General features: G+C 54.5%; 8 protein-coding genes across 8 annotated transcripts; 2 read left to right on the forward strand and 6 right to left on the reverse strand.

Annotated features, from left to right (window-relative positions):
- Positions 1-1,606: 1,606 nt before the first annotated feature.
- On the reverse strand, positions 1,607-3,913 carry MFIFM68171_07595 (Arabinose-proton symporter-like protein; the record flags this gene model as incomplete). The annotated part of the gene is made up of 6 exons (XM_071063015.1): positions 1,607-2,343; positions 2,404-2,703; positions 2,836-2,925; positions 2,983-3,644; positions 3,708-3,794; positions 3,864-3,913. 6 exons carry the CDS (start codon positions 3,911-3,913, stop codon positions 1,607-1,609), a joined length of 1,926 nt encoding a protein of 641 aa, XP_070919116.1.
- Positions 3,914-6,078: 2,165 nt separating this feature from the next.
- MFIFM68171_07596 (SET domain-containing protein) lies at positions 6,079-7,528 on the reverse strand (the record flags this gene model as incomplete). Its single annotated transcript, XM_071063016.1, has 4 exons — positions 6,079-6,509; positions 6,596-6,684; positions 6,746-6,771; positions 6,827-7,528. 4 exons carry the CDS (start codon positions 7,526-7,528, stop codon positions 6,079-6,081), a joined length of 1,248 nt encoding a protein of 415 aa, XP_070919117.1.
- A 1,722-nt stretch (positions 7,529-9,250) lies between these two features.
- On the reverse strand, positions 9,251-10,951 carry PCL7 (cyclin-like protein interacting with PHO85; the record flags this gene model as incomplete). Its single annotated transcript, XM_071063017.1, has 2 exons — positions 9,251-9,406; positions 9,491-10,951. 2 exons carry the CDS (start codon positions 10,949-10,951, stop codon positions 9,251-9,253), a joined length of 1,617 nt encoding a protein of 538 aa, XP_070919118.1.
- A 3,053-nt stretch (positions 10,952-14,004) lies between these two features.
- On the reverse strand, positions 14,005-15,073 carry PRE3 (Proteasome subunit beta type-1; the record flags this gene model as incomplete). The annotated part of the gene is made up of 6 exons (XM_071063018.1): positions 14,005-14,323; positions 14,408-14,648; positions 14,744-14,778; positions 14,843-14,857; positions 14,919-14,964; positions 15,040-15,073. The coding sequence occupies 6 exons, from the start codon at positions 15,071-15,073 to the stop codon at positions 14,005-14,007; spliced, it is 690 nt and encodes a 229-aa protein (XP_070919119.1).
- Positions 15,074-15,750: 677 nt separating this feature from the next.
- MFIFM68171_07599 (Sulfhydryl oxidase) lies at positions 15,751-16,461 on the reverse strand (the record flags this gene model as incomplete). The annotated part of the gene is made up of 2 exons (XM_071063019.1): positions 15,751-16,141; positions 16,217-16,461. The coding sequence occupies 2 exons, from the start codon at positions 16,459-16,461 to the stop codon at positions 15,751-15,753; spliced, it is 636 nt and encodes a 211-aa protein (XP_070919120.1).
- Positions 16,462-17,621: 1,160 nt separating this feature from the next.
- On the forward strand, positions 17,622-18,148 carry MFIFM68171_07600 (CsbD-like domain-containing protein (Fragment); the record flags this gene model as incomplete). Its single annotated transcript, XM_071063020.1, has 2 exons — positions 17,622-17,736; positions 17,811-18,148. 2 exons carry the CDS (start codon positions 17,622-17,624, stop codon positions 18,146-18,148), a joined length of 453 nt encoding a protein of 150 aa, XP_070919121.1.
- A 2,001-nt stretch (positions 18,149-20,149) lies between these two features.
- MFIFM68171_07601 (uncharacterized protein) lies at positions 20,150-20,506 on the reverse strand (the record flags this gene model as incomplete). Its single annotated transcript, XM_071063021.1, has 1 exon — positions 20,150-20,506. One exon carries the CDS (start codon positions 20,504-20,506, stop codon positions 20,150-20,152), a length of 357 nt encoding a protein of 118 aa, XP_070919122.1.
- Positions 20,507-23,861: 3,355 nt separating this feature from the next.
- MFIFM68171_07602 (uncharacterized protein) lies at positions 23,862-24,290 on the forward strand (the record flags this gene model as incomplete). Its single annotated transcript, XM_071063022.1, has 1 exon — positions 23,862-24,290. The coding sequence occupies one exon, from the start codon at positions 23,862-23,864 to the stop codon at positions 24,288-24,290; it is 429 nt and encodes a 142-aa protein (XP_070919123.1).
- Positions 24,291-25,329: the final 1,039 nt, after the last annotated feature.

Here is a 25,329-nt window from a genome sequence, read left to right on the forward strand (position 1 = left end):
GCCATTGATATCACACCACCGCCGGTCCCCTTCCGGACCAGAGAATCCCTTACCCCACATCGCCAAGTCCACGTGTCGCCACGCCAAAAGCGATGCGCACCAGGAAGGTTAGTAGAGTCCTAAGCCTGATACGGATGGGTGATATTATTCTACGTGTACTCTGTTCTGGCGGGCAGTTTCATTTTGTTTCCAACACGGCCTTACTCGGACCCTCGTACCATTGACCTGAGACAAACGAACCCATCTAAGCGTCTTGGGCTGCATCTGACTAAGTGCCGACTCCCGGCTGCAGGGCGACACGGTGATGTATGCAGGGGCCAAGCGGGATCGATGACAATGATTCCCCGGTGGCTGCTGATATTGCAATGGGGTGCCGGTAGTCATCGTGCGGCTGTTAATGTTATATTTATTGTGCAGTGCTAGCAAAGATCACAGTGTTAGGCCTGGTAGCGGAGCATTTAAGGGTATTTCATTCATTCATCTGTTAGGGAGTCAGTTTGAAGCGATGCCTCTAGCTCGCCGTCTCTTTCAGTAAGAGTAATTCTGTGAAACTGCGAAAGATGCCGTCACTAAACATTTCCATCTATCCGCTGTTCGGCCAGCTAAGGAGGGACCGGTGTTTGGAGCTAAATACGCATTGTCCCGAACGGCGAGTTCCACAGCTAGGGAAATGCTACGGGTATTCGTGGAGTGGCTTATCTCGGTCAACAGGGTTGAAGACTTAAGGCTGTTAGCACAGAGACCGGCCGCCTCTACAGATTGAGTCATCGGGCACCATCTCTTCGGTCTCTAACGACACACCGACGGGAAATCCAGGCGGATTTGTGGGATTTAGAATATGTGGTGGCGGCGATGGCGGTGGCATTGGCGGTGGCGAGAGTCGGTGTGGAAGATTCGGGGCTTGTTGAGTGGCTGTCGAAAAGGGGTCTTGACGATACACAAGCTTGGCCAGGGATGAAAAATTGCCGCTTTCAATGGGCGTTGTCACTGCCCGACTTGGCTGTCTGTTCCGACCGAAAAGGACGGTAGAAGCCGACGATCTGGCCAAACAGCTGATTACGAAGAGTCGAAAACACAACATTGTCCCGGCCTCCCACGGGTGGCCGACTATTTTCTTCGTGACGTGGTGAGTATGAATACCTGGTAGCCAGGAAACGGGCTGTGTAGCATTGTTACCAGTCATGACGGCGGCTGGACACGTGTTGGAACTTCTCTTGGAAGTTGGTAGTTGGGGCTGTCAAAAATCCATACTGGTAGTGTTGGAAGACGGGGAGACTCCGTTGCACAGCAGGCCGTCCCATTTCTATCATGTCCTCGGGCTTCACATCAGAGCGAGATTATGGAGTAAATGCCTCCAAATTACGGGGCTAATAGTGGTAGCTAGAATCGACCTAGCCCTGGTATCACCATATTCCTTCCGTCCGTATAATAGCTAAAACTTATAGAATTACCGACAGCAAACGCGTCATAGTGAGAGAAGAGAATGTAAATTGACTTGCCGCAGCGCGGCATACCAGAAACCCATCGGCAACATAGGCAAACCTCTACATTCCTCAAGATCCCTCCGACCGAAACCCTAAGGACGATCACAATAATCACCCACCCTCTAATTCTCCTCCGCCGCAGCTGGCGACTGCTCTACCTTCTCCTCTCCCTGGACCTTCCTCCCCGGCCGATCAAAGGTATACAGCGGCCTGAGCTTCGCGTCGCGCTGCCAAAACACCCAGCGCTTGACGAACCAAGGCAGGGCCTCCTTGAGCTGGTAGCTGGCAAACCTTCCGGTCGGCACGGCGAACACGTAGTCGAGCTCTTCGAGCGTCCGCTGCTTCGTCTCGGGCACAAAGAAGAAGATCATGATCATGGCCACAAAGTTGAAGCCCGCGTAGACGCCAAAAGCGCCGACCGGTTGCGCCGACTCCAGCAAGAGGGGGAATGTGATGCTGAGCACAGCTGCCCAGAACAGACATGTCGCTACGGCGAAGCCCATGCCCACCTCTCTGTGGGACAGCGGGAACACCTCGGCGCTATAGGTAAACGGCACCGGCCCTTCGCCCGGCGAGTAAAACGCGGCAAACAGGTACACAAACAGCGCCACCAGGGCCGTCCTCGTCACGCCTGGTGCAATGAGCGTGCACAGGCCGGCGGCAAGCAGGGTCCATGTCATCTGGGGGAAGGTAAACAAGAGGAGTGACCGCCGGCCGAAAGTGTCAATCGTCCAGAAGGCGGGGAACGCAAATACCCAGTTGATCAGACCAAAACCAAAAGACGCCAAAGTAGCCTGGAAGTCGTCTTGGCCAGCTTCCGCAAAGATGGTGGTGCTATAGAAGGCGATGATGTTGATACCTTTGGATCTTCCTGTTAGAACCGCTGTCGTCAAATCCGAGGATCAAGGCGTCCACTTACCGCACATCTGCTGGGCAATCATGACGGTAAAGGCGGCCAGTGTGGCACGGCGGACTCTGGGGACAGTCAAGAGCTCGATGAAGCGCTGGGCGTAGGTGCTGTCGCGAAGGAGTTGAATCTCCAACTCGAGTTGGGAATGGATATAGAAAATGTCACGTGCGACCTGGAGCGGATGGTTCCGAAGTTTGACCATCGAGTTCCAGGCCTCGGCGTATCGGTTCTTCTTCATGTACCAGCGCGGCGACTCGGGACACATGTAGATGAGCACGAGCAGCGGGACGGCGGGGATGAAAGGCGCGCCTATCCAAGAGTCAGCCGAGTTAGCTACAGGCTTGTGGCTGGCCGTAGACGCCAAGCATCCAAGCATGCCCATAGGCGAAAAAAGAAAAAAAAAAAAAAAAAAAAAAAAAAAATTAGGAGGTTGCTACTCACCCAACATCAAGCGCCAATTGATCTCCGGGACTCGGAAGACTGCAAGGTTGAAGGCTGTCCCGAGGAAGATTCCAAAGGCCGTCCACATCTCTAATCGTTTTTGTCAGTGCGGGATCCAATCTAAGCGGATTGTCATCCGGGACTCACGCCAAGACATGACGAGAGCACCTCGAATTGCTGCCGGAGAATTTTCAGCCGCGTAGATGGGCACTGTCGAAGCTTTGACGCCCATGCCAATGCCCATGAGAAGCCGACAGGCCAGCTGCTGCGGCCAGGTATGACAAAAAGCCGAGCCGATGACGGGCCAGATGCAGAAGTGCGCCGAGACGAAGATGACACCACGACGGCCAAACCAGTTGTTGATCGGGTCAGAGAGCCAGCACCCGATAAGGGCGCTACCGATATATGGGCCCGAATTGACGAGCCCAATTAAGAGCGTGTTGGCCGTGCTGATCACTCCGTTCTCGTCTGGTCCGATGCCGTATATGCTGGGGAAGAAGAGGTTTGCGCCGTTGCTGCCCGTCTGGTCCCATCCCTGGACCGCGGCGCCGATGGAGCAGGTTGCGATGGTCAGGAAGAGTTTGGCGGGGAGGCGCCACTTGTGCTTGACCTCCTTGACGAGAGCCGCCTTCTCCTCGTCGGTCAGCGCCTCGGGGCCGGTAATATCTTCGTAATTCTCGGGATCCTGCGCAACGAGCGCGCCCTTGCGTAGCAGGGCGACGTGTTCGGTCAAGCCCTTCTCTTGGGCGAACGTCTCGACGCGGCTCATGAGCTCATCTCGCGGGATGCCTGCCAGCGGGTTTTTGATCCTAATGGCCTGTTGTTAGTATGGGCAACCCGAGAATTGGCATTGCGGGTTAGGTCGCTCTGACTTGGCCTCGAGATTCCGGTTGAGATCCACATGTTCGATGTTGGAGACGCCTTTCTCGAGATGGTGCCCAGGAACGCCCTTTGAATCGCTGTCGGCCGGGGGCGAAGGCGCAGTGGTTAGCCATGAAATACTTGACACGGGTTTGGTATTTTCGTACTGCTGATCGTTGCCAGCCCGGATACTATCCGAGCTCGGGCTGTCGGCCATGGCTGTGGAACGCGAAGGGGATGTTCCACGGGCTGGCCGGACGTGTGTGTAAACTCTAAAGGCTCGGCGGTCTCGTGGCCAAGCGGCGATGGAGGTCGGGCGGGTTCTAAAATCTCAAAAGGAGAGAGCAGGACGCGAAAGGGTGCTGGCGTAGCGCTGGGTTAATATCCCAGCCCTCGGGTTCGGGGACAGCACATGCATGTGGCTGGGCACAGTGTTGACTCGGATCATGGCCCCGCAGAGAGGTGTACGTTAGGAAGTTGAGCTCCACCGGTTGGCCGCGAATAACATGCAGTAGCGGTTCGCAGAACAGGACGTGATCGGCCACACGCCAAGATAGAGCGTGTGAGTAGGATCAATTTGCAGCCTTTGGGGGGTCCGGGGGGGGGTTGATCCAAGCTTCGGCCTGTTTTCATCAAACAACGGCATCGAAAAGCGGGTAAACTGGGGCCGAGGGCAGCAGGCGGGCGCGCGAGGCGTTAGGATGAACAAGGCTCCCTCGTGCCCCGCGTCTTACGCAGCCGAAGATCCCACAACGGTACTCCATTCCCACTACTTGTTCCCCCCTCGGTGGGCACGCGGGGAGCCGGGTCCGGGTTCAGCCCAGCCTGCATTTCCGGTGGATCGGCTCCAGTTTTTCTTATGCTCGTCTTACAGAGCTCTTCGTTTTCGAGAAAACACCAATGGGGCGGACTGATTTCCTGCCGATCGCGCCCGTATCTCGTTAAAGGTGCATGCGACGGGCGGGCTGGTCTCGAGGTTCTTGCATCTCAACGAGAGACCCTGGCGCGACAGCGGGAGCGGTTGCGGCGTCATCCTTGGCCCACAGTGCCGAGATCTTGGCAGTCTCTTGGCTGACGTTGGGTGTGGGAGAAGAAGCCCTGCGCTAAGCATTTGGGCGCTTTCTTGGAAGTCGGGGTTCTCTCTGGGGTGTATGGCGGGGATATCGGTCCGATCACAGACCAGGGATTGCCGGGAGCCGGCCGTCCGAGCGGGCGGGTGGCGTGCCAGCTGAGAGCAGAACTCTTACTGAATGTGTCTTGAGGACTCAGAGCGCGATTGAACGGCACTGTTGGCGTGGGGGGGAGAGGGAAACAATGGGAAAAAATATAAAATTAAATAAATAAATGGGGATTGCAAAAATTAGGGTGCTGTGTAGATTGAGAGTGTGCCGTTTGCCGGTGGGGTTGGGGGAGACCGTTGCATGCAGCCACTCACGCTCACACTCTACATTACACTACACGTACACTACACGTACACTACACGTACGTTACCACTACATGTACCCATTGTAGTACTCCGAGACCCACAGTCCCTGCGCCTTCTCGCCTCGTCGGTGAGGTGAGCACCATCCCGCCTGGCTGGCATCGGATATGCCCCGTGTTTGCACAGTACGAACGAGCGTCGCGAGTGCACGGTGCCGACCCTGGATTCCCGGCAGCTCGCGTTCTCCTCAATTTCCAATCCCCTACGCTGGCGGTCCTCCTTCTCGTTTCGGTGGCACGCCCGACCTCGACGTTTCGAACCAGGGCTGCCACTGGACGGAAACGGGCAGACTGTCGGGGTCTGGTGGGCCCATAAGTGAGCTTGAAGGATCCGCCCCGCAGAGGATCCAACTGCTGCAAGAACCTAATACCTCTTATTGCCGCGGTAGGGGAGTACGCGATCGATCCTTCGACAGTTTTGGTACCCGCATACTCTCCTACCCGTCTCCTCCAAGCCCTCAAAAACCGCATTCTCCACCGCCTGTCATCTGGCACAGGGTTACCGCACCCAGTCACGCGTGCAGCTGGGATGCTGCAAAGAGCGGGAAAAAAAGCAGCCCCTGGGAAACGTAATGCATGTCGGCGACCCCGAGCCTCGAACTCTTGATCGCCCATTGTGCCAAGTTTGGCCTTGCCTCCGGCTCCACGAGTTTGATGAGACGTTCTACACGTACGCAGTGCGCTTACAAAGGCATGCTACAGAAACTGAAGAGAAAACAACAACAGGAGACTGACCGCTTCTTGGCCGCACGGCTGTGCCACGCCGTCGCAGGTTGCACGAAAGCTTCCTCATCCGATCGATATAAACCACCTTGGCGCCGTGACCCGACATAATTATTCGGATTGTTGCTCGGACTCGAGCGATTTGCCCAGCCTGGCAGGCAGCGGAGAAAAGTAGATTCAATACCTCCCACCTTCCTCCTGCTCGAACCGCTTCCACAGCTGCTCGAGATGCTCGGGTCGCACGCTCTCGATGTACCCTTGCTCGGCCAGAATCTCCAGCGACATGGTGGCGTACTTCTCGGCGTTCTTCTTGTCCCGTAGCACGTAAAAGATGCGGGCCATGTTCTCGTACTGCTCGCTGAACATGGGAAACAGCTCCTCGGACGGAAGCAGGTTGATGATCTGCCGTGTAAACCGCAGAGCCTGGTACGGCCTCCCTGCTTGGAACGCCCGGATGGCGTATTCGCGGAGTGTCTCGATTTGTCGTCGGCGGGCGTCCGAAGCCTCAATCTCGGCTTTGCTGGCGGTGCAGAGGCTGCATGTGCACTCGAAACCCCATTGCTTTATATTTTTCTTGCGTTCCTCTGACGGTTGGCCCAGTGTGAGGTCTTCCAACACAGCTTGTTAAATCAAATGCTCGAGATGCCGTGAAAGACTGAGGTACGAATTAGGTAAGGTAGTGTAACCAACTTACAGCTGATTGTGATCTCCTCTCCTTCCTCAATATCCTTCGCCGCGGCCACACTAACTTGCAGCTTCTCCGGCATGAACCGCGTATACGCACTAGGCGGCGTGTTAGCAATCCATTCCCAAAGGGAAGCGAGAAACAACCGGGCTGGCTCACTTTGGCATGCATGCGTGGTTAATCCGCTGTTCACTCGTATTAGCATCGCTGAGAGGCAACTGATTGACAACCCACGCTTACCGAGACGGCGGGATATACCGCCATGTGCGGCACCCCTCCCAGATTGGTATGAAATGAATTCGTCCTCAGCACATTCTCGACGCGGTCCTGAGCGAACTCGCTGCTCCCGTCGAGTTCCAGAACGCTGTCCGGGTCGGAAAGCTGGTTGACCGCCGAGTGCAAGAGCCGGTAGCCCTGGAAAGCCGGGACCTTTGTCGTGAAGGCAATGTCGACCAAGACGGTCGCATAATCGACGAGGATTTCCTGATAGCGCTTGATGCGCCTCGTCGCCACTAACCCCTTCCCCTTGCCAGGGATATCGACAATCTTGTACGGCGCGTCTCGCAAGCCGGTACGCCTCGACGAGTTCAGCGGCATGTTCAGGAAACCAATATTGTCAGCCGCCGTCTCTGGAGACGTGATGATGCTCCACCCGCGGGATCCGTGTCGCGAGTTCGTGTAGGCGCAGTACTTGGCGGCTTTGCCAGCCGTGTACACGCATTCCGGCGGGTGTGTCCATGGTGACGCGCCAGGCAGCCAGACCTCTGAGATGTCGTCGACCGGTAAGGGACAGGCCACGTTCGATGCGGCGGAATTCAGAGTAATGGGTACTGAGACGGGGCACTCGTTGAGCGAGGCTTGGGCTAGCAATGCCTGGGTTAGAAGAGGAAGGAGAGTGGTGTGCCCTAGCATTTTCAATCTCCTTGCACGCTCAGGAGCCATGATTTGTTCAAGATATCGGTTGTAATCGAGCCGGTGACTAGAGGGTACATGACTCGGTAGTTGGGAACAGCCATCCTGCTAGCTACACATCAACCGCGGACAACAATCAGGACACGGTCAGCGGTTTCACTTTTTGAATCTGGCCATGCCGGGTCATTCAACGCGCCCGTCGGGAATAAAGTGTCAACTCCACCGATCGACACCCCAGAGTGCGAGTTGGATCCAATCTTAACCTGAGAAATGACGGCCAAGTCTCTTGGCCGCGGTTGAAAGCAGGCCATAGAGAGTTGGCGGGTAAATTGTGGCGGAATCGACCCATTGAGACGTGAGGCGCCGAGAACTCCAAGACGGAACCAAGCATTGGGTAGTTAGTTCCCGTGTCTGGGCTACGTAAATCGATCCGAAGTTACTGTAAAAGGAAACGAGCATGGACTGAGAGCCGAACACTGAGATAGAAGTCGGAAGAATCAACTTGCACGAGATCCCGACCCACGAAGTATAAGTCAACTCTCGCCTTACAAACCTTGTCAAAGTGTATTTAATGTTGACTAGCCACCTTTCATAACCTTAGCATAAGATTGATAAAAACAAATGAATTGGAACCGCTAATCTGAAAGGCTGTGACTCCGGCGCATGAATATCGAGTGTTCTCGTTCCCACTCGTAACTTGGTAGCCTACCTTAGAGACCGAGATTGAAAAGGAGATCTTGCGGACGACGGAAAGAAAACATGGCATTTCCAGATAATTGCACCACCCTATACTTCGCGGTGCCATACTCAGCCAAGCTCAAGGTTCTGACATCATACACTGCGCAAGGCATCTGCAACTGCCTCATGAAGAAGCCTTCAGATATTTCCATCATAACGTCCCAGTCGTTGGATGTGCGCCCCAAACTGACGGCGCTTTCCTGAGTGCCGTTGACGACGCTGTTGCCGGTCCAGGACATAAAATATCGGAGGATGCAAACAATACGAGGAGGTTCCCTTCTCAAACAATCAACCAAGAAATAGCAGAGTCCCATTCAAGAGAAGACCTGGATATGACTTTAATCCATGCTATCATGCAATGCGTGTCGTAATGGCCCCATCAAACCATAACCAACATCATCCAGCAATGTAACACCAATCTCCGTCACAACGATAAAACCCTCCGTCAGGTCGTGGCAACCCGTCGAGCTCACACCCTGCTCGCGGCCCAGTCGTCTTCCTCCCCTCCGTTGTCTCGTCATGATGTAAAGCAATGCACCAAGAACAAAGCAACATATCGCATATCGTCCGATGGGATGAGACCGTCAGGCAGACCAAGGCGAGGTAGGCAATGTATCCATATGTCGTCTTCACCCTCCCTCTTTCCTCTCCAACTCATGGAGTAGACAAGAGAGAACATCGACAAGACGGCTGCTAAACCAACGCGCCCCCCCCCCCCCCCTTCCCCCCTCCTCCCCCAAAAATCCTTCGTTCCAGCTCCTCACCGAACAAACTAAACCCTCACCACCCACGAAGCCTTTAAAAGACTACCCCCACCCCATCCTAATCCCCATCTAAAAGAAACGCCTCCCGTCTTGCCCTCAACTGTCACCACACAAACCCCAGTTCCAAAACTGGGAATTAAATAAAAATAGAGACCACCCCGCCCACGCCCCCGGCCTCTTTCCCGGCTTCACGCTCCATCCGCCCCACCCTCCTTTCAACCAAGCACACATAGAGCAGGGGGGCCCCTCCTTATGACCGCTGGGCAATCACCTCGCGCGCATAAAACTCGACCAACATGGTAGCATACGCCTCGAGGTCCTCAACCGGCACCGCCAGACGGAAGTCATTCAGCAGCAAGAACTGCAGCTCAAGGTGATTCAGCTCGGCAAGGGGTAGGCCGCCGACCTGTTTAATTGTTTGCGCATTAGCCGCTCGCTGTCCAACAACCCAGCCAAAGACGAAAAGAACCCGGAGCGACATGAAACGTACCTTTGCATATCGCGAATTGGTATAAAACACATCCGAAAAGAACTTGCTGGCACACGTGACGCCAGCAATGATTAAGCGATGGATATTAAAGCTGTCCACGACAAAGTACGTGGCCTGCGCGGCAGCGGCGGCATTATTCGCGCCCGGGGTCGAGCCCGAGGCCGCCGCCACCCTTCTGCTCCCCCTCCCGCCTCTCTGTCCGTCAGCGTCTGCGCTACTATCGTCCGCCAGGTCCGAGTCAGTCTCGTCAGAGTCGGTTTCGTCATCGTCGTCGTCGTCGTCGTCGTCGTCGTCGTCGCGCATCACCGTGTCCCTGTCCGCGTCTCCCCTAGTCGGCGCCGCCGACCCTGGGTCTCCAGCTACCGATTGTGTCTGTGCTTGTCCTTGCTGTTGCTGATGCGCTTCGAGCTGCTGCCGCCGCGCCTCCTCGCTCTTCATCACCATGTCGTTCACCCGCTCCGTCATCCTGTCAAAGTAGACTAGCAGGCTAAGAAAGACTTCGTATGTCGTCGGACAGTACTTATGGATCCGGCTGAGATAGCTCAGTATGGTAATGGCGGGTACGTTCTTGCCGTGGAAGGCTAGGACGCTGCTGCTCAACGGACTCATGCTGCTCTCTGAGCTTCCTTCCTCGCCCCTCGCCTGCGCCTGCGCCTGCCTGAGGTGGTGTGCGTTGCGGTTGAGTGCGTCGTGCTGGAGGTCGTTGGTCGTGGTAATCTTGGTGAGCAGGGCAGCAACCATCTCGATGATGTCGCCGATGGGCATGCCGCTGATCTCGTATTTCATCTGCTGGAGAGGGGGGTCATTTAGAATGCCCGGGCCGGTGGGGGTGAGCAAGTCCGCTCGTGCTAGGCTCTGGATGTGAGCGAGGTCGCGGACTCGGATCGTGGTCTGCGTCGGTATCGGAGATTCGGGCGGCTCGTCAAGCGGCGGCGGAATACCACTATCGGAATCGGGAGAAGGCATGGTCCTCGACGGTGCGGCTATCACCGTCGTGGCCGTACTCGCCGACGAGGCGCTCGACGACGAGGTGGAGAATGGCCCGGATGCTGAGTCGTGCGCGCCGTCACCAGGTATCTCATGTCGCGGTTGTGTCCCAGTGGATGATGTTTCCGAGGAAGACGACGACGACGAAGGCGGGGAGGGGAGCCGCGCAGCCCCGCTACTAGCTGATTGGCGGTTTCCCTGCACTTGTTGTTGTTGTTGTTGTTGTTGCTGTACGGTCCTTTCTTGCGATGCTTCGCTCCAATCCCGTCTGCTCTGCACCTGCGTGCCGGCTAGGGAAGCCGAGCCTTGCCTCCGCGGGCTCGACGTTGGGCGCGAGTGGTGGGTCTGGGCATCGCGGTCGCGAGATCGGCTGACAGATCGGCTCTGGTAGTGAATGTCGTGTGAGTGGCCCCCGATCATGCTATGAAATCGCGAGGTTGGTTCTGCAAATACGTCGCCGATCATAGCTGCCATGTTGGCAACGGCGCGGGCTCTTTAGATGTTGTTGCTGCCAAGGGTAGGATGCTACCGGTCGAGGACGGCACGTTAGAGACTGCCGGGACGAGAGTGGCTGTGTCTCGCATTAGCACAGGTTTTCTCCGCTTGGCGAAATTTTGGACCCGGCGATAAAGACCCGGCGACTGCGCCTGCAGCCGCGCACTCGATCACACACGCACCAGCGTCACAGGAGCCCAGAGTACCTCGGGTAGCGTTTGTCAAAGGAAAATAGAAGGCAAAAAGAAAAGTAGGTCTAACGACAGGGCGGGTATCGCAAAACAGTAGTCCATTTGTCGACAACAAGGGCACAGTGACATGACGGATGAATTGCAGCAGAGCAGCGCTGTTGGCTGCCAGCGGCGCTACAGGAGGAGCACGCAAAGCACTGGCGGAATGCTGCTGTTGCGCCCGGGGGGCCGTAGCGATGGCGCATGGAATGCGCGGCTTGATTTGGTGAATCGGCTTGATCGAGGAATGACGCCAGAGGCTCCCTTTCGGCGAACCATAAACGACAAAGTAGCGCCGTCAAGGAGCAATCCCAACTGACCGCTTCAAGTCCAAAAGCAAACGATGGGGCGAGGCGACCCAGCGACGTCACTCTGATCTTTATGCTGGAGTCCAGATGACACAAAACGAGGCAGAAGAAGAAACAAAGTGGTGCTTACCCGCGCGGCGCCGTGTAGTTGTGGCTTATCTGGAGATCGCGGTATCAGATGAACCAGGCGCCGGGTTGCCGTTCGATGCTGACACTTTTTTCGGGCGGTTCGTTGTCAGGTTCGAAAGTCCGATGACAGGGACAAGCAGGGACCAAGATAACGTCAGGATCTGAGATGGCGCAAACGGCGCACGCGATGGCGGGAGGCAAAAGGTATAAAAAGGAGCGAAAGTCACGGCGCAAAAGCTTGACGCAAGAAGCTCGCCGCTGATAAGCCCAGTGGCGAGGCTAGATTTGGGGATCGATGGGCCAGAGATGCGGCGGCGAGATTATCGCATAACGAATGCTGATGAAGCAATGCCAAGAAGCGGCCGAAGGCCTGGAGCGGTTGACAGGTCGAGGCCGATTAGAGCCTAAAAAAATAAAGCTCCAAAACCCGCGACGCTTCCGGCGTAGGTGCACAAGAGGAAGCACAAAACCGAGGAAAAGAGACGAAGGGGGGTCGATATTCGAGAGGATACAGGTCAGCTAGGAAATTTGTTATTGAGCTGAGTGTCCGAGATAGGCAAGGGGCTGGAGGCGGCCTGGATCTGCAAGAGATGACGACCGGCCTGGCTTTTTGTTATAACTCCCGCCACGTGTGGACGCCCAGAAGGTCGACAAGGGGGCCTGTGAGCCTAGAAAGTGGGGGCTAGGGAGCCATAAAAGGAGCCTTGAACAAGGTCCGGGATGGTTGTCGGTCGACTAGCTGACCGCCGACTTTGTCTCTTTATAAAATCGACTCTCTTTGCTATCTGTCGCTTGATATCTAACGTGCTTAATCTTCATTCACGGAGACGACAACTGATTGCAGCAGGGAGCGGTTTCGGGTCGTCGCCGCCGATGACTGATAAGAGAAAGTGGAGCGCCGATCCGATACTGCGGCCCCACCGCAACCACAAGTCACGCCCTGCCCCACTCTAGCACCATCGAGTGGGGTTCCAGCCGCGAGCATCCACATCGCGCTTCAGCGGGACGCCGGCGCTTCAGTGTGGGTTCCATTGCGTAACTCGAGCTCAAGGCCCAAGGCAACGCGTTACCACCTCCGTCTGGAGAAGCGCATCTGTTCCCTGGCACGAGAAGCGCGGCAATCAAGCTTTATGTATCATGTTTAGATGGGTTCATTCTCCCCCCTCACTCTCCCCTCGACCGCTCCGCCGGGTCCCGGTTGTTTGCTCGCTTGTCTTGTATCTGCAAGCCTGCTGCGCTCGCGCTCCATCTTGATTTGCTCCCTGCAGCTACCCGTTCCCCTCGTCTCACCTTCCCGTGCGCAAGGCAAGGGCCGTTTGAATCCGCTGCCCGGCCTGCTCCGTACTGGGTGCTTTCCTGGGCAAGTAATGATTGTGAAAATACTTGACGCAACCGTCCTTGTCCAACCGCCGCAAAAGCTTCCGTTCCCAAGCCAGATCGGACCAAACAAATTCCTGACTGCCCAGGCCTTTGGGCCCTCAGGTGCAGCAAATCCGGCACCACGAGCTGACCACGGGGAGGGGTGGCTCATGGAAAGGGCGGGGATATATCGAATCCCGCTACACCGACCTTTCCACCTTACCCCTCAGTCCCCGAGACCCAGCTCTCCACCGTCCGTCTTAGCGAATGTGCATTACCAAAAAAAAAAAAAAAAAAAGCTGAAAATACCAGCCCATGAACTGGCGACATAGTTGGGAATGTACCTGACGAGGCCCATCGTCTTCGGACCAGAAGGCCAGCCCGGATCCAAGGAGGTGGTGCTGGGTGGAGTTTAGCGAGCTGGTCTGCGCAGCCCTTGTCGAGGCACACATGGCCAAACCCATGTTGCTTGTTCATTCGGGCCTTGCCGGGTTTCCAAATCGACCTCGGAAACCGGAGGTTTACGATCGAGGCGGCCTCTCGAGGCAAAGGCGGGAGGTTTGCGTGTTACAATGCGCGCGAATAAAACCTGCAAGCCTCCTGTGGTGGCCTCTATGCTGGAATACGCCACGGACAGGCTGTGTAGCAGGCAGTCCCGGATGCAATGAACAAGGCATTTTCTCCCAGTTCCTGTTTGCGATCACACCGCGCCTTGTCCATAGAATAGCGCCTTGCTCTACCAACCTTGTTCTTCACCGCCTCCTCCTGCATCTCCCGGGCTCCCACAATGGCTACTGAGCGGGTGATGTAGACTGCTAGTCCATGACGGGTTAGGGCGCGGCTGCACGCATGATCCTCGAGAAAAGGCTGCGATAAAAACCCCGACCGCCAGCACGGGAATTCCTCTGCATTCATAACCGGACGTGCTTTGCGACGGCGTAATCATACACATGTCCAGGCCCTGGACTCCCGCTCTTTTTCTAAACCCCGAACCCAGCAACTAGGCTCACGTATGCCGGACCTTGTAGTCCGTGTCCGGGAGATAAAGGTGCCTGTCGGCGCCCTTGGCCGTCAGCACGACCATGCGGATGACGCCGCCGGAACTGCCGTCCCACTTGATGGCCTCCTTGAGCGCTTCCTTGACAAAGTTGACCGCCTCGGCCTCCTCCATCTCCTCCTTCCAGTTGGAGTCGCAGAAGCCGTAGATATATGTTGAGCCGGACCCGCCGATGGCGTACGGCTGCTTGTGCAGAGACCCTCCGAGCGGGATGCTGTAGACCTGGCCGCCGTGGCGCTCGTCCCAACCGGCGATAATGAGACCGGCTCTGCCGATGATGGACAAGCACGCTTTTGTCAGTCTCTTGGCAACGTATGGATTGGCGGCAAATCCAAAAAAGGTTCCCACTCACGACAACCGGTCCTTGTTTGCGTAGCAAATCTCTTGGAAAATAGCGGCCGCCGTCTGTGTCGTTGGCGGCTTGCCGTTCATCATGGCGAACAGTCCCAGCTGATACTGCACAATGTCGGCGACGGCTTGTGTATCGGCTGCCGAGCCGGACCGGCAGCACCAGATCGTGTCATGTACCCGCGTGAGCTTGTCGGTTACGCGGTTCGCAATGTATGCGCCCGTTGTTGTGCGGGAGTCGGCTCCTATGTGGGGGGAGTGGCCGGTTAGCTAGATGTCGTGGGGCAAGCGGGCGAGGGGCAAAAAGAGGTGGGGGATGCAGGCGGAGGTGCGGACTGACCCAGAATAACACCGTCCTTGAACGTAACAGCCATACTAATCACCAGTTTGTCAGGATGTGTTTCGGGATGCGCGCGGGGTCGGTTGCGTTCAAACGTACATCGAAGTACCCAGGCTGGAGAGAAGATTAGCAACTATCTACCATGACGAGGAATGGAAATCCCAGAACAACATACTTGACCTCTCCTTTCTTCAGCCGATCCATGTCAACGTGGATGCCATCTGTAGGCGCAACTGTCAGTACACGGGATGCCGGACAGGGTGGAGCAGGCTGCGCCTGGCTGCAATGTTACCAACCTTCGCTCAAGCAGCCCGAGTTGCCGAATTCCATTGTGGAACTGTTGGGTATATGTCATGAACGGGTCGCCGATAAATAGAAATCACCGTCGCTTGCAGAGCTGGAGAGATGGTTAGGGTGGGAAATCGCAGGGTATTGTTCGTCGTTGGCGAGCTTAGAGCTCCAAGCTCAAGGCAGCTCAGACACGCGCGTGCGCCTTGCCTGGCTGAAGCGGGTCACGTGAAGAGCTGACGGCGGGACCCACTGGGTTATCTGGGGTGGCACTCTTATCATGAGCAGGGGTATGGTACTGTACACCACAATAATGCGACAGCATGCGATAACGCAGCTTATGGTTTCTTAGGAGCTTGACTAATTAGCTCAGGCAGGCACAAAACCAGCCGGTAGACGGAACGTATTTAGGTTAATATGAACATACAGCAAGCGTTGCCGGTCTATTTAATCCGCTTCCAGCCGGTCCCGGTGCCTGCTTCGGAGGAAGACCGCAAGGTCCACCGCAGGCGCTTGGGGAACCTCCTGAGAGGTTCTGGCCCGGGCTAAACAAAGGCTTATCCGACGGAACCAAGTCTTCTGTAATACCCGCTCGCTGGTGAGGCGGGCGGATCCGCGCATAGACAGCATATTCCGGTAGCCGCCAGCGGTAAATCACTTCCAAGTTGCCAATGCATCCAAGAAACGCCTCAACTCCGACCAGCCAAAAGCAAGGGCGATCAACCCCCTCTTGTCAACCCTTCCTCCGTTTCCAAACTAACACTCGCTCTCTCCTTCAACTCATCCTCCTTCTTCTTATCCTCGTCTCCACAGCCACAGTCATAAAAGTCCCCAATCTTGTTGCAGTCAAACTCCTCCTTCTTCAGCCTCTTGTTGACCTGATTGTGGACGTAGCACGCCCAGCCGGCTGCAGCATTCCTGCTGCTCGTCTGCGGTGGATACTTTGCGATGAGTTTCTGGAAGTGAGAGGCGCAGTCGCCGCACGGATAGAGGCGCGCGAACAGCTGAATGTACGTCTTGAGGGCGAGGCTGTCGTCGGGCGTGGGCTTCTCGGGGAAGCGCGCCATCATGGTGTGGAAGAGCTTCCAGGAGGCGCGGCCGAGCTCGGCTCTGTTGACGGGGGAGGGGTCAGCTGCTGCTGCGCAGGAGAGAGGATGGAAATAAAACGACGGGCGCTGCGCTTACTTGGCGGTGGCATTCTCGAGCTTTGGCGCGATTGAGCCGCCTTGTAGAATGCTATCCGAAATGCCGAGCGCGGGGTTGCTCGCGCTGTCGCCGTGGCTGCCGCTGTGTTCGGGGCGATTCCAAGCGTTGTCGACTCCCATGGTGGGGTACCGGTCGCCTGAGCCGCTGCTCGACATGTAGTATGTCAAGGTCAGAAAGAGCATGACGCCGATCAACGTTAGGGTAAGGTGCTGCCGCCGTGCCATCTCGTCGTCGGGAGAATGCGGGCACGACGGGACGTTGGCGGTTTACGCAAGCAAAAGCGCTCGAGTTTTTGAGAAAGATCCGCTAAAGGAGTATCATAAAAGAATGACTGCGGACCGTGGACACAAAGAAGGTTGAAGATGCAAAAGTCGAAAAGGAGTTGTCAATGTTCTGCATGGCCAATGCACCGTTGGCTCGATATCTGCGACGGATCACCAGGGGACCAGTGGGGTGCGTTCCCGACAAGCAATCCTTGCGAGGGCCAGGCCTGGGCCCGGGACTTGGGATACACCTGCAGGGGTCTACCAGCCAGCGCTCCACTATCAATCAAGAAGACCAGCAACTTTAATGAACGTTTATATCAGTGATACGAGAATCGCCTCTATTATCTTAAGGTAGGCGGGAGCAGCAAAGAGCGGACAAATATCCAACCAAAAACAGTATTGAAAAAAAAAAAAAAAAATACTGGCGGAGATGCATCAAGATTTAACATCACCCGACGACCAGCTGCTAATGCCCACAGCTTGCGACGAACAGTCAAACCATGAGGCACATACGTGGCACGTCTCGTGGGTATCTTGGGGATGCAGTGGACGGATCTCTATTTTGTTTATCCAAAAATGCTACACGTTTCATGTTATCCCTCACCCTCTTCATCCGACATGAAGCACACCATAGGCACATACACTACTTAACTCGGTGAAATGTTTCCTTGTGCATCCGTACAACACACCAGACGCTGCCAAGAAATGAACAACTTACATCATCAAGAAGAACACTCCCGAATGGGGATCATCAACGAGCTTTATCCAGATACCGCGACTGCGGCTAGTTATGCTCTTAAAACCTCAAATCCTGATAGGTTGGTGCGCCTCATTCTGCCCAAAACCGGGAAGTTTGAGCCTCCCGCCATGACGTATGCCCCGTCCCGCCGCCACTTACATCGAGCAGCCACATTGTGGTAATTGGATCTTGTTCGGAACTTGCATCATAGGGGAAATGAATAAGAAGGCGCCGGTAGTCCGGAAGCATTATCTCCAGCTCAGTCCCAGTCCCACGCTCAACGACTACGACAACCCCAGTATCGCCGAAGCCAACCACTTGTAAAAAACAAACCAAGTAGGACCAGACCATCCAACAGCAACAAGCATCCAGTATCAACATGGAGTGGGCCAAAGAACAATACAACAAGCAATACGAGATATGGGTCCCCTGGCTCGAAGACATCTACCTGCGCTACTTCACGCGCGACAACAAGGCGAGCTATACCACACGCCGTAAGCATTCCCCACCGCTTACTTCGCACTTCTTGTCCTTCATAACTAACAGCCAACCTCGTCCCCGATTCTAGAAAACTTGGACAAAACCAAAGTCACCAACATCAAGCAGGTCGACACCCTCCAAGACGGCGTCCACTCCCTCGTCTCGGGCCAACTCGGCCAAGATGGCTTGGCTGCGCCCGCAGGGAACCTTGTCTCGCGCGAGGGGATTAATAGAGTCGAGAGGAATGGAAAGGACGACAAAGGCGGCTATGCACCCGACACGGCAGGACAGGCGGTTGCCGGAGCTGGGAACGCAATTCTCGGCGGCGTTGTTGCCGGCGGGGCGCAGGCTGCTGGGGCGGTTAAGGGAGGCGGGGAGAAGGTTGGAGGATGGTTGGGGTTTGGCGGGTCAAAGGGGAAGAACTAGATGGTTTTCTCGACAGTGTTTGGAATGTATAAACGAATACCTAATGAAGGAGATTGGCTGAGGTGATGGCATCGGGCAAGGGAAGAGGATGAGTATTCAGGGATATGATGGTATACCAGATTGCGTTGATTAGAGGATTTCTTAATCAAGGAGAGATGTTGATTCCCAGAAGTAAGAGTCGGAAAAGGAAATCGCAGTAAGAAGCACAATCGAAATGAAAACGAAGGAACCGACCAAGAACCGAACCGGCGACTTGTAAAAAAATTGAGCGATGCCCCGGCGACAGTCTGGGAACATCTTTGCTCAACCAGAGGTTATCGGAAGCCCACCGCCCAGAACAACTACACCACAGAGTGGTCTGTAGTGGTTCGTTGGAAAGCCGTGCCCCAGACCTTGCTTATATGCCTTCTCTCGCTGCCCACTTCGCTTCCGCAGTAAGCCCCATCCCAACCCCCCAACACCACCCGTCCGACGAGCCACAGCTCGCGTTTCCTTTTGTTTCCACCCGTAGCTTGAAACTACCGGGGCAACGGAACACTGCCAGATGTTTTATTTTACGGCCATGGCAATAAAACAAAGGGACGGTCACACGATATTTAAAGTTTTTAGACCACTTCCTTAAGTTTCCAGCCCATATAACCCTTCCCTCACATTTATCACCTTCTCCACCCTACAAACTAAAGTCCGTCAAATCCCCAAATCGTCGAGCAGGAAAGACGTATTACTCGGGTAATACACATCTCAACATTACGACTCGTCGTCCGCCCGTAAGTCCAGGTCCATCGCCGGCAGCATCGTTTGTGCTCCCGCCGCGTCGGGGTCAATCCCCCTCAACTAGCAGGCCGCTCGTCCGCCGCGGGGTTATACGCCTTGAATCCACTCACGAGGGCACATAAGCATTCGCCAGCGGCGCGGGTTTCGCGCCAAGAATGACCAGAAGGGCCAGGGCTGCGCGAGCGCAACGGGGTGCGGCTCGGACGAGTTTGTTCTGGATCGGCTGGAGGTTCCGGGTGTCGGTAGTCGGCGGGACGAAACTCTGCGGCAGACGTCCCTATGGGTGCACACTTTGAGTTTCTCCCGAAAGTTTCTGCCGCGGCGTCTGCGAGCCAAGCCGTGCCGTTATACGCTGAGAGAAGTGGTTGTCCACAATCGAAACTACACATTGCCGTGCCAATGGACATGGATTGAAATGCATAGGGGAATATGGGACGAACCACAGCGACAGGGATGAATAAACCCTCGCCACGGGCGGCCAGTAAGATACGGGCCATATCCGGGGAAGAAAACTTGGGAGAGGCAAATCCACGGTGTCTCTGGTGGCTCAGCTGGCGTTTGTATAAACAGGGTTGGGGAAAGTAGCTTTGAATTCGCCGAGCCCATGGAAGCTGCGAGAGGAGGGTTCCTCGATGCAAATACCGTAGCCGTCAAGGCATAATATAGCGGGATCATGGGAGTGAGGTCAGAGATGGAGCTCGCTGAGGCTTCGCACCGATGCTGTACAGCTTACGACCCAAGGTGGTACGGAATGGGCCAACAAACTAAGGTAGGCATTGTAGGACCAGCGCTTATGAGATGCGGCTGGCTGAATGAACTACTTCGGTAGACAAATCCGTTAGATGTGCTCTATAGTGGGAAAATCCGACTCCGCGCTTTGCCGTAGACGGGAGCTGCTGAAAAGTCGGGACTCTTGGAACAGAATACGTGACTAATGCGTAGCCCTAACGTGACGCCAATTCCTTCCTTTCTGACGGACGGGGGTATAGACGGGAGGTTGGTGATGGATCGCGTTAGCTGCATGAGGGGCTGAGATATGGTCCAACTCTGGGTAGTGCATTCTTCCCGAACCCACCCTGGAACGCGACTTGACTTGGATCTCAATACAATACATTGCGCCTTTCCGGGAGATCTCAAAACTGTCCAGCACATCACCCGCTATGGCTGATGGACTCAACAATTACCTGCCCAGGCAAGATTACAGCGGAGGATGCTGTATCAACTAGGCTAGGGTCTAGCGCCCTTCTCCTTCTCCAGTTCGGCAATCAGGATCTCTACCGCCTCATCTCGGTGCTTCTTAACATCCAGGTTGAGAATAAAATCCCATCTCGGCAGTAATCTCTCCTTTAACTTGCCTAGATCTAGTCCCGTGTCCTCGCCCCTTCCGGTAACAATCTCTCCAGTTCCCCGGCTGGATTTGACGATAAGCTGCGTGCGCGGGCGGCGAATCTTGTCGTAAACCTCCAGAGCCGTCCGCGCCTCGGCGGGTGTCTTTGCGCGTCCGAATAGGGCAGAGGACAAGGCTGTCCTCGATGGACATGCCGGCCCCGGAGCCTTGCCAGGGTGTTGTCGTATGTGCGGCATCTCCTATGAGGCAAATGACGCCCGAGACGTAGGTACGGGCTGGTGGGTGTTCCCAGAGGTACATAGCGGGTTGTTCAGGCTGGTCACAGAGTGACTAGCCGATTGAAGCAAAATCTCTGGCGCTGCACGACTGCAGTTGCTGACTCAGCAGGCCCGACTTTCTCGTTCGCCCGATATTTTACCGGACGACATCCCATTCGTATTCCCAGACCGTAGCCGCCTCCGTAACGACTACAAACGGCGCCGGCAACGGAGGCCGGAAGGCGTCGCCCATTCTACTTCGTTCACACCCATCGAGCCCTCCGGGACGCCTCACCGCGCATTCGCGATAGAGGTACATCTTCGGCGCCAGGATCCCGTCCTCTATTAGGGATACGAACCAACTACATCCGACCTTCGAGGCTCAGTACTAGTAGCCTAGCTCGCTCATATCGTCGTAACCTCCCTCCTCCCCCCTATCAAACCACAGAATCATCTTCCTCTCTACTTTTTCTCGTCATTTTTCTTACTCCTAATGCACTCCGTAGCTCACTATAACGATATAAGTGAACTAGATATAACTAGCATACCAAGACCTATTGGGCTTAGCCCCTCTAAGCGAAATAAAATCCATCTATCCATCTAGGCGGCTACTTAGAGACCTGAAGCTAGATTGGGTCATAATAGCCTATTGGGCTCAGGATGTATATATCACAGGGTATTCTATTGAATCTATCTCTTCGTTTTTATCAAGCACTTTAGATATAATCTCTTTACTACAGTAGTCTCAATTTGCAAACTGCAGTCACTACTATAGCTTCAGCCTAGGAACTGATCCTTTAGTACTCGGTAAATATAGTTTACAATCCCGAGCCCAGATCGTACACCGACAAATCATAGGCTCGACTATACCTCCTAATATAGAATTTCACTGTCTATACCACTATAGACTAAGAAGGCTCGGTTCATACCGCATTCGACCTAGCGTTTCTACCGCTATGTAAGAGGGCGCGCAGTAAACCACTCTGCCAATGAACCAAAAGATCCGCCAGTTCAATCACTCCGTGATTGAACGCTGCGCACCACTTGCTTATATCACGTACCTGGGCTGCGCCCTCAGCCGATCCCGTGACACGCTAGGTGCTGATGAAGAAAGACACTCCACTCAGCTTACTTACCTACAAAATAAGAGGTTCTAGAGACTTGAAACCGAGTGTTGCGAAGTAAAAGATATGGAAAAAGGTCTGATTTTGCTTGTCCGTCAAAGCAAGTGAGGGCGGAAGAACTGCACTATTTATGTGACAAAGTGGACCCACAATGGGCCGAGGTCCAAACCTGTCAACTCGTAACACAAGCCCTTCACTATTGGGGGTTTGATAGAATAAAGGAGGGAGTTCTTCACTAGATGCCCTATTTAGAAAGTTGACGGTCAATCCTATACTAACCACCTGGAGGGGTACGTCTGGTTGGTATATACGGCTACCGGTAGGTTGTATTGGAGATACGAATTGGTAGAGGATACAGTGTAGGAAACTGGCGCATTTTGGCAAGAATAATCCCAAGCTTGGTGAGTAAGAAGTAGTAGATGACGAATATATGGATCATCTCTCAGACAATAAAGTTAGAGAGCTCTCGGACAACTAGTTGAACATGGGTTGCATATTTTTTCCCTTTTTTTCAATTGTAATTCCCATATACAGAATACTGAAGTTTAACTCACTGCGCTCTCACTGCTCACTGCTTCCCCTGTCAGCCAAGAAAGCTTCCAGAACTGAACGGGCCCAGACTCATCAATCAAGCTTCACAACCCCACAGCGTCTATGCAACCAATCCTGAGAAGCAGATCCGCTACTTCCAATTATTTGCGCAAGTCAGGTGGAGCATGTCTCCGGGAATAGCTGGAAGGACTGCCGTAGCTGCCGAGACTCTTTACGTCAGGTCTCGGAACATTTCGCTATGGAGGAGAGCTAGGTGTCAAGGGAAGCAGTGTACATGCACTTGGAAGCTTCTCTCCGATTCTGGTTGGGGTAGTGCCTAGAACGCAGTGGAGCATCCTCTGGAGACCTTCTCAGTTCGAGGAGAATCTCTCAATAGCACATCTGAAGGATCCCATCGGTTGCAATACAGAGGGAATGGCTACGTAGAGAGAGCCTTTGTTGGAGCCTCCACCTCAGCTTCCTCAGTTTTGTCCTTCGCTCCAGCTGTGCACCCGAAATTGCCACACTGATAAACCCAGTCGCAATCACATAAGTAGTAACATTCGGGGATATTGGTCAAAGGAGTAGCTCCCTGGCAAGTTGTGCTTGCATTGCATCTTTCCCAATTCGCATCGGTGTGACAATTAAGTGCCCAATAACCCTGACGCTTCATGGGGTGATGAGCTGGATTTGGGGAGGTGTCGTCTGTCTGGATGGGTGCTGCGATGACGAGGTGCATGTTGAACCCGAGGCAAAGTAACTGGAGAGCGGAGGTGACCTAAAGAAAGTGAGTGCAGTAGTAAGGGAATGTCAAATAAGGCTCCATGGCGTTCTACCTTCATGGCTAGGCCTCGAAAGTGAAAGAATAAATAGGTTACAATGGAATGTGTTTTCTGTGGCGTGCTGGGAATACGATGCTTGATTTGCCTAATACACAAAATGGAAAGATCAGGACGGATAGTCGAAAAGAAGCGATCTATATATAGACGTTTCATTCAATATTGCAAAGTTGAATCGGATTCCCCTTCGACGACCGACGACGGTGTTTTGCCTCCATCAGACATCAAACCGCGACCACAGAGCTTGCCGTGATTGTTCCCCAATGGCCAACAGACATGCTGGTGATGTTGGCTTTCTTCTTTGATGACAATGCATTGTGCGAGTCCAACCTCCTGCCTGTTTTAAGGCTATACCTGGACCAACAACTTACAGTTGGGCCGGATAATACCTCTGCTGTTGGTTCAGATATAGCTTTTAAGACCGCTAATAAGGCATGCAGTTGCGCTGTATACCCCGCACTTGGGGGCTGTGTGCTATGTGCGTGCGTAATTTTCTCGGTCCTTGAGGACAGGCGACATTCGGGACCAACAGCTTAGAGTAGGGCCGGATAATACCTCTATCTGCTGTACCAGAATGCAGGCACACACAACCCACTAATTGGCCTGTACCCATGGTGATATCTGACAAATCCATTATGAAGAAATGTACTGGGAAGCGGGGTAAGCTAGAGTGTCTTACAAAAGAGTAAAGAATTGAAAGTCGTACAGCAACATATAAACAATCTCACTTCTGGACACTCATTGTCTAGTACAAAGCCGAAGAATACAATCGCATGCACACTATTTCATCGCCAAGGAGTCAACTCTGTCAACAACCCACCCTTTGCAGAACATGAAGCAATGAACACTGAGAACGTCCAGCCGCAGCCGCCCGGTGGCCAGCTACCCATGGGGCCACCTATCCAGTCGTGGACAGTGGACGGGTACCCCATTGTCGATGGCAAATACCTCGATCTAAGTACAGGAGAGATTAAGACGCACGAGGGCCTCTTGACCGGCGGGCCGCCGTCACTGGCCGTTTACTGGCATAACAAACTTCCCAAGCATCAGGAACAGCCATTCTATGCTGTTTCCGCTTTCAGTCAGATTAGCGTGACTGATTACCTGACCCGGATTGGCGACTTACTCAGAACGGGCATCTGTACTGTGGACTCCCTGAATGCAACCAAGTACTCAGTCAACCTAGTTATTCTAACTCAGCTCTCGCGGAACGAGTTCGAAGAAGCTCTTCTAAGGCATGGACTTCTGTACTCTGGGTCGAACTCATAAGCTGGACGCTTCTTATCTAGCCGCAGTATGAGCCAAGGTAACGATATCCTCTTGACCCGCTTTCTCTCCTGCTTGTCCTGCTGACTATGTTGCATCGTTTGTACCATAGTGGGCTAGGTCTCTCGCTCGGCTGATCGAGATAGTGAAAGGGGAGACTCAACCGATTTTAACTACGTCGATACATCCGGCGTAACACCACTTGAGCAAGCTATTCGATCGGGATATTCAAATGTCGTTTCGGTTTTACTAGACCTCGGCGGGAAGGCGACTACACGAGTTTTAGAGGCGGCGGCTAGGAATTGGGAGAGTGGCAAGGACGTGATGGCGCTGCTTCTCGACCGGCGGGGCGACGAGATCACCTAGACACCAGGGGAAGTACAAGCAGGCAGAGGCAACATATCGACAGGCGCTGGAGGGTTATGTGAAGGTGCTCGGTGATGAACATCCTAACACAGTAATCTGTAGGAACAATCTGGCGGCCTGCGTGGGATAGTAGGGTTTATAGCCTTAGAACTGACGTAAAGCCGTGTTCATATTTGAGGTACTTGGCGTTCACGATACCATGTACGGTATACGCGTACAAGTTCCCTGCACAGTTGTAACGAAGTCCTGTACATGTCCTCGCGAGGGGTCGTCAGGTTTGAAGCACGCTACGCCTGCAGCCCATCACTCGGCCGGCAGGCGGCGTACAACATACACTACTTTCCCATCCAGCCAACACACGACCATCGGTCTCCTCCGCACGTCAGGAACGACGCGGTTGCACTAGCTGCCACCGAGTCGCGAACGTCCCAGTTGGCATCGGCACTAGCAGTTGGCAACTACCGTCAAACGGAGGATCCGTGCAGACCGGCCGCCGCCCGGAGTGGCTTTCGCCATACGGCCAGTCCGCCCAACAGCGTCCGCAGAATCGCGTTCCTGGTGTGCACTATAGAGGACCTCGTCCGACGATGGTGCTGAGGCGCCTGGAACCGACACGAGCAGCCCCTGCTGTGCGCCCACGTCCAACCCAACGCACTCGGGAACGCAGTAGCGCTAG

This window comes from Madurella fahalii (genome assembly GCF_045866475.1).
Source record: "Madurella fahalii IFM 68171 DNA, scaffold_4, whole genome shotgun sequence".
Taxonomy (NCBI): domain Eukaryota; kingdom Fungi; phylum Ascomycota; class Sordariomycetes; order Sordariales; genus Madurella; species Madurella fahalii.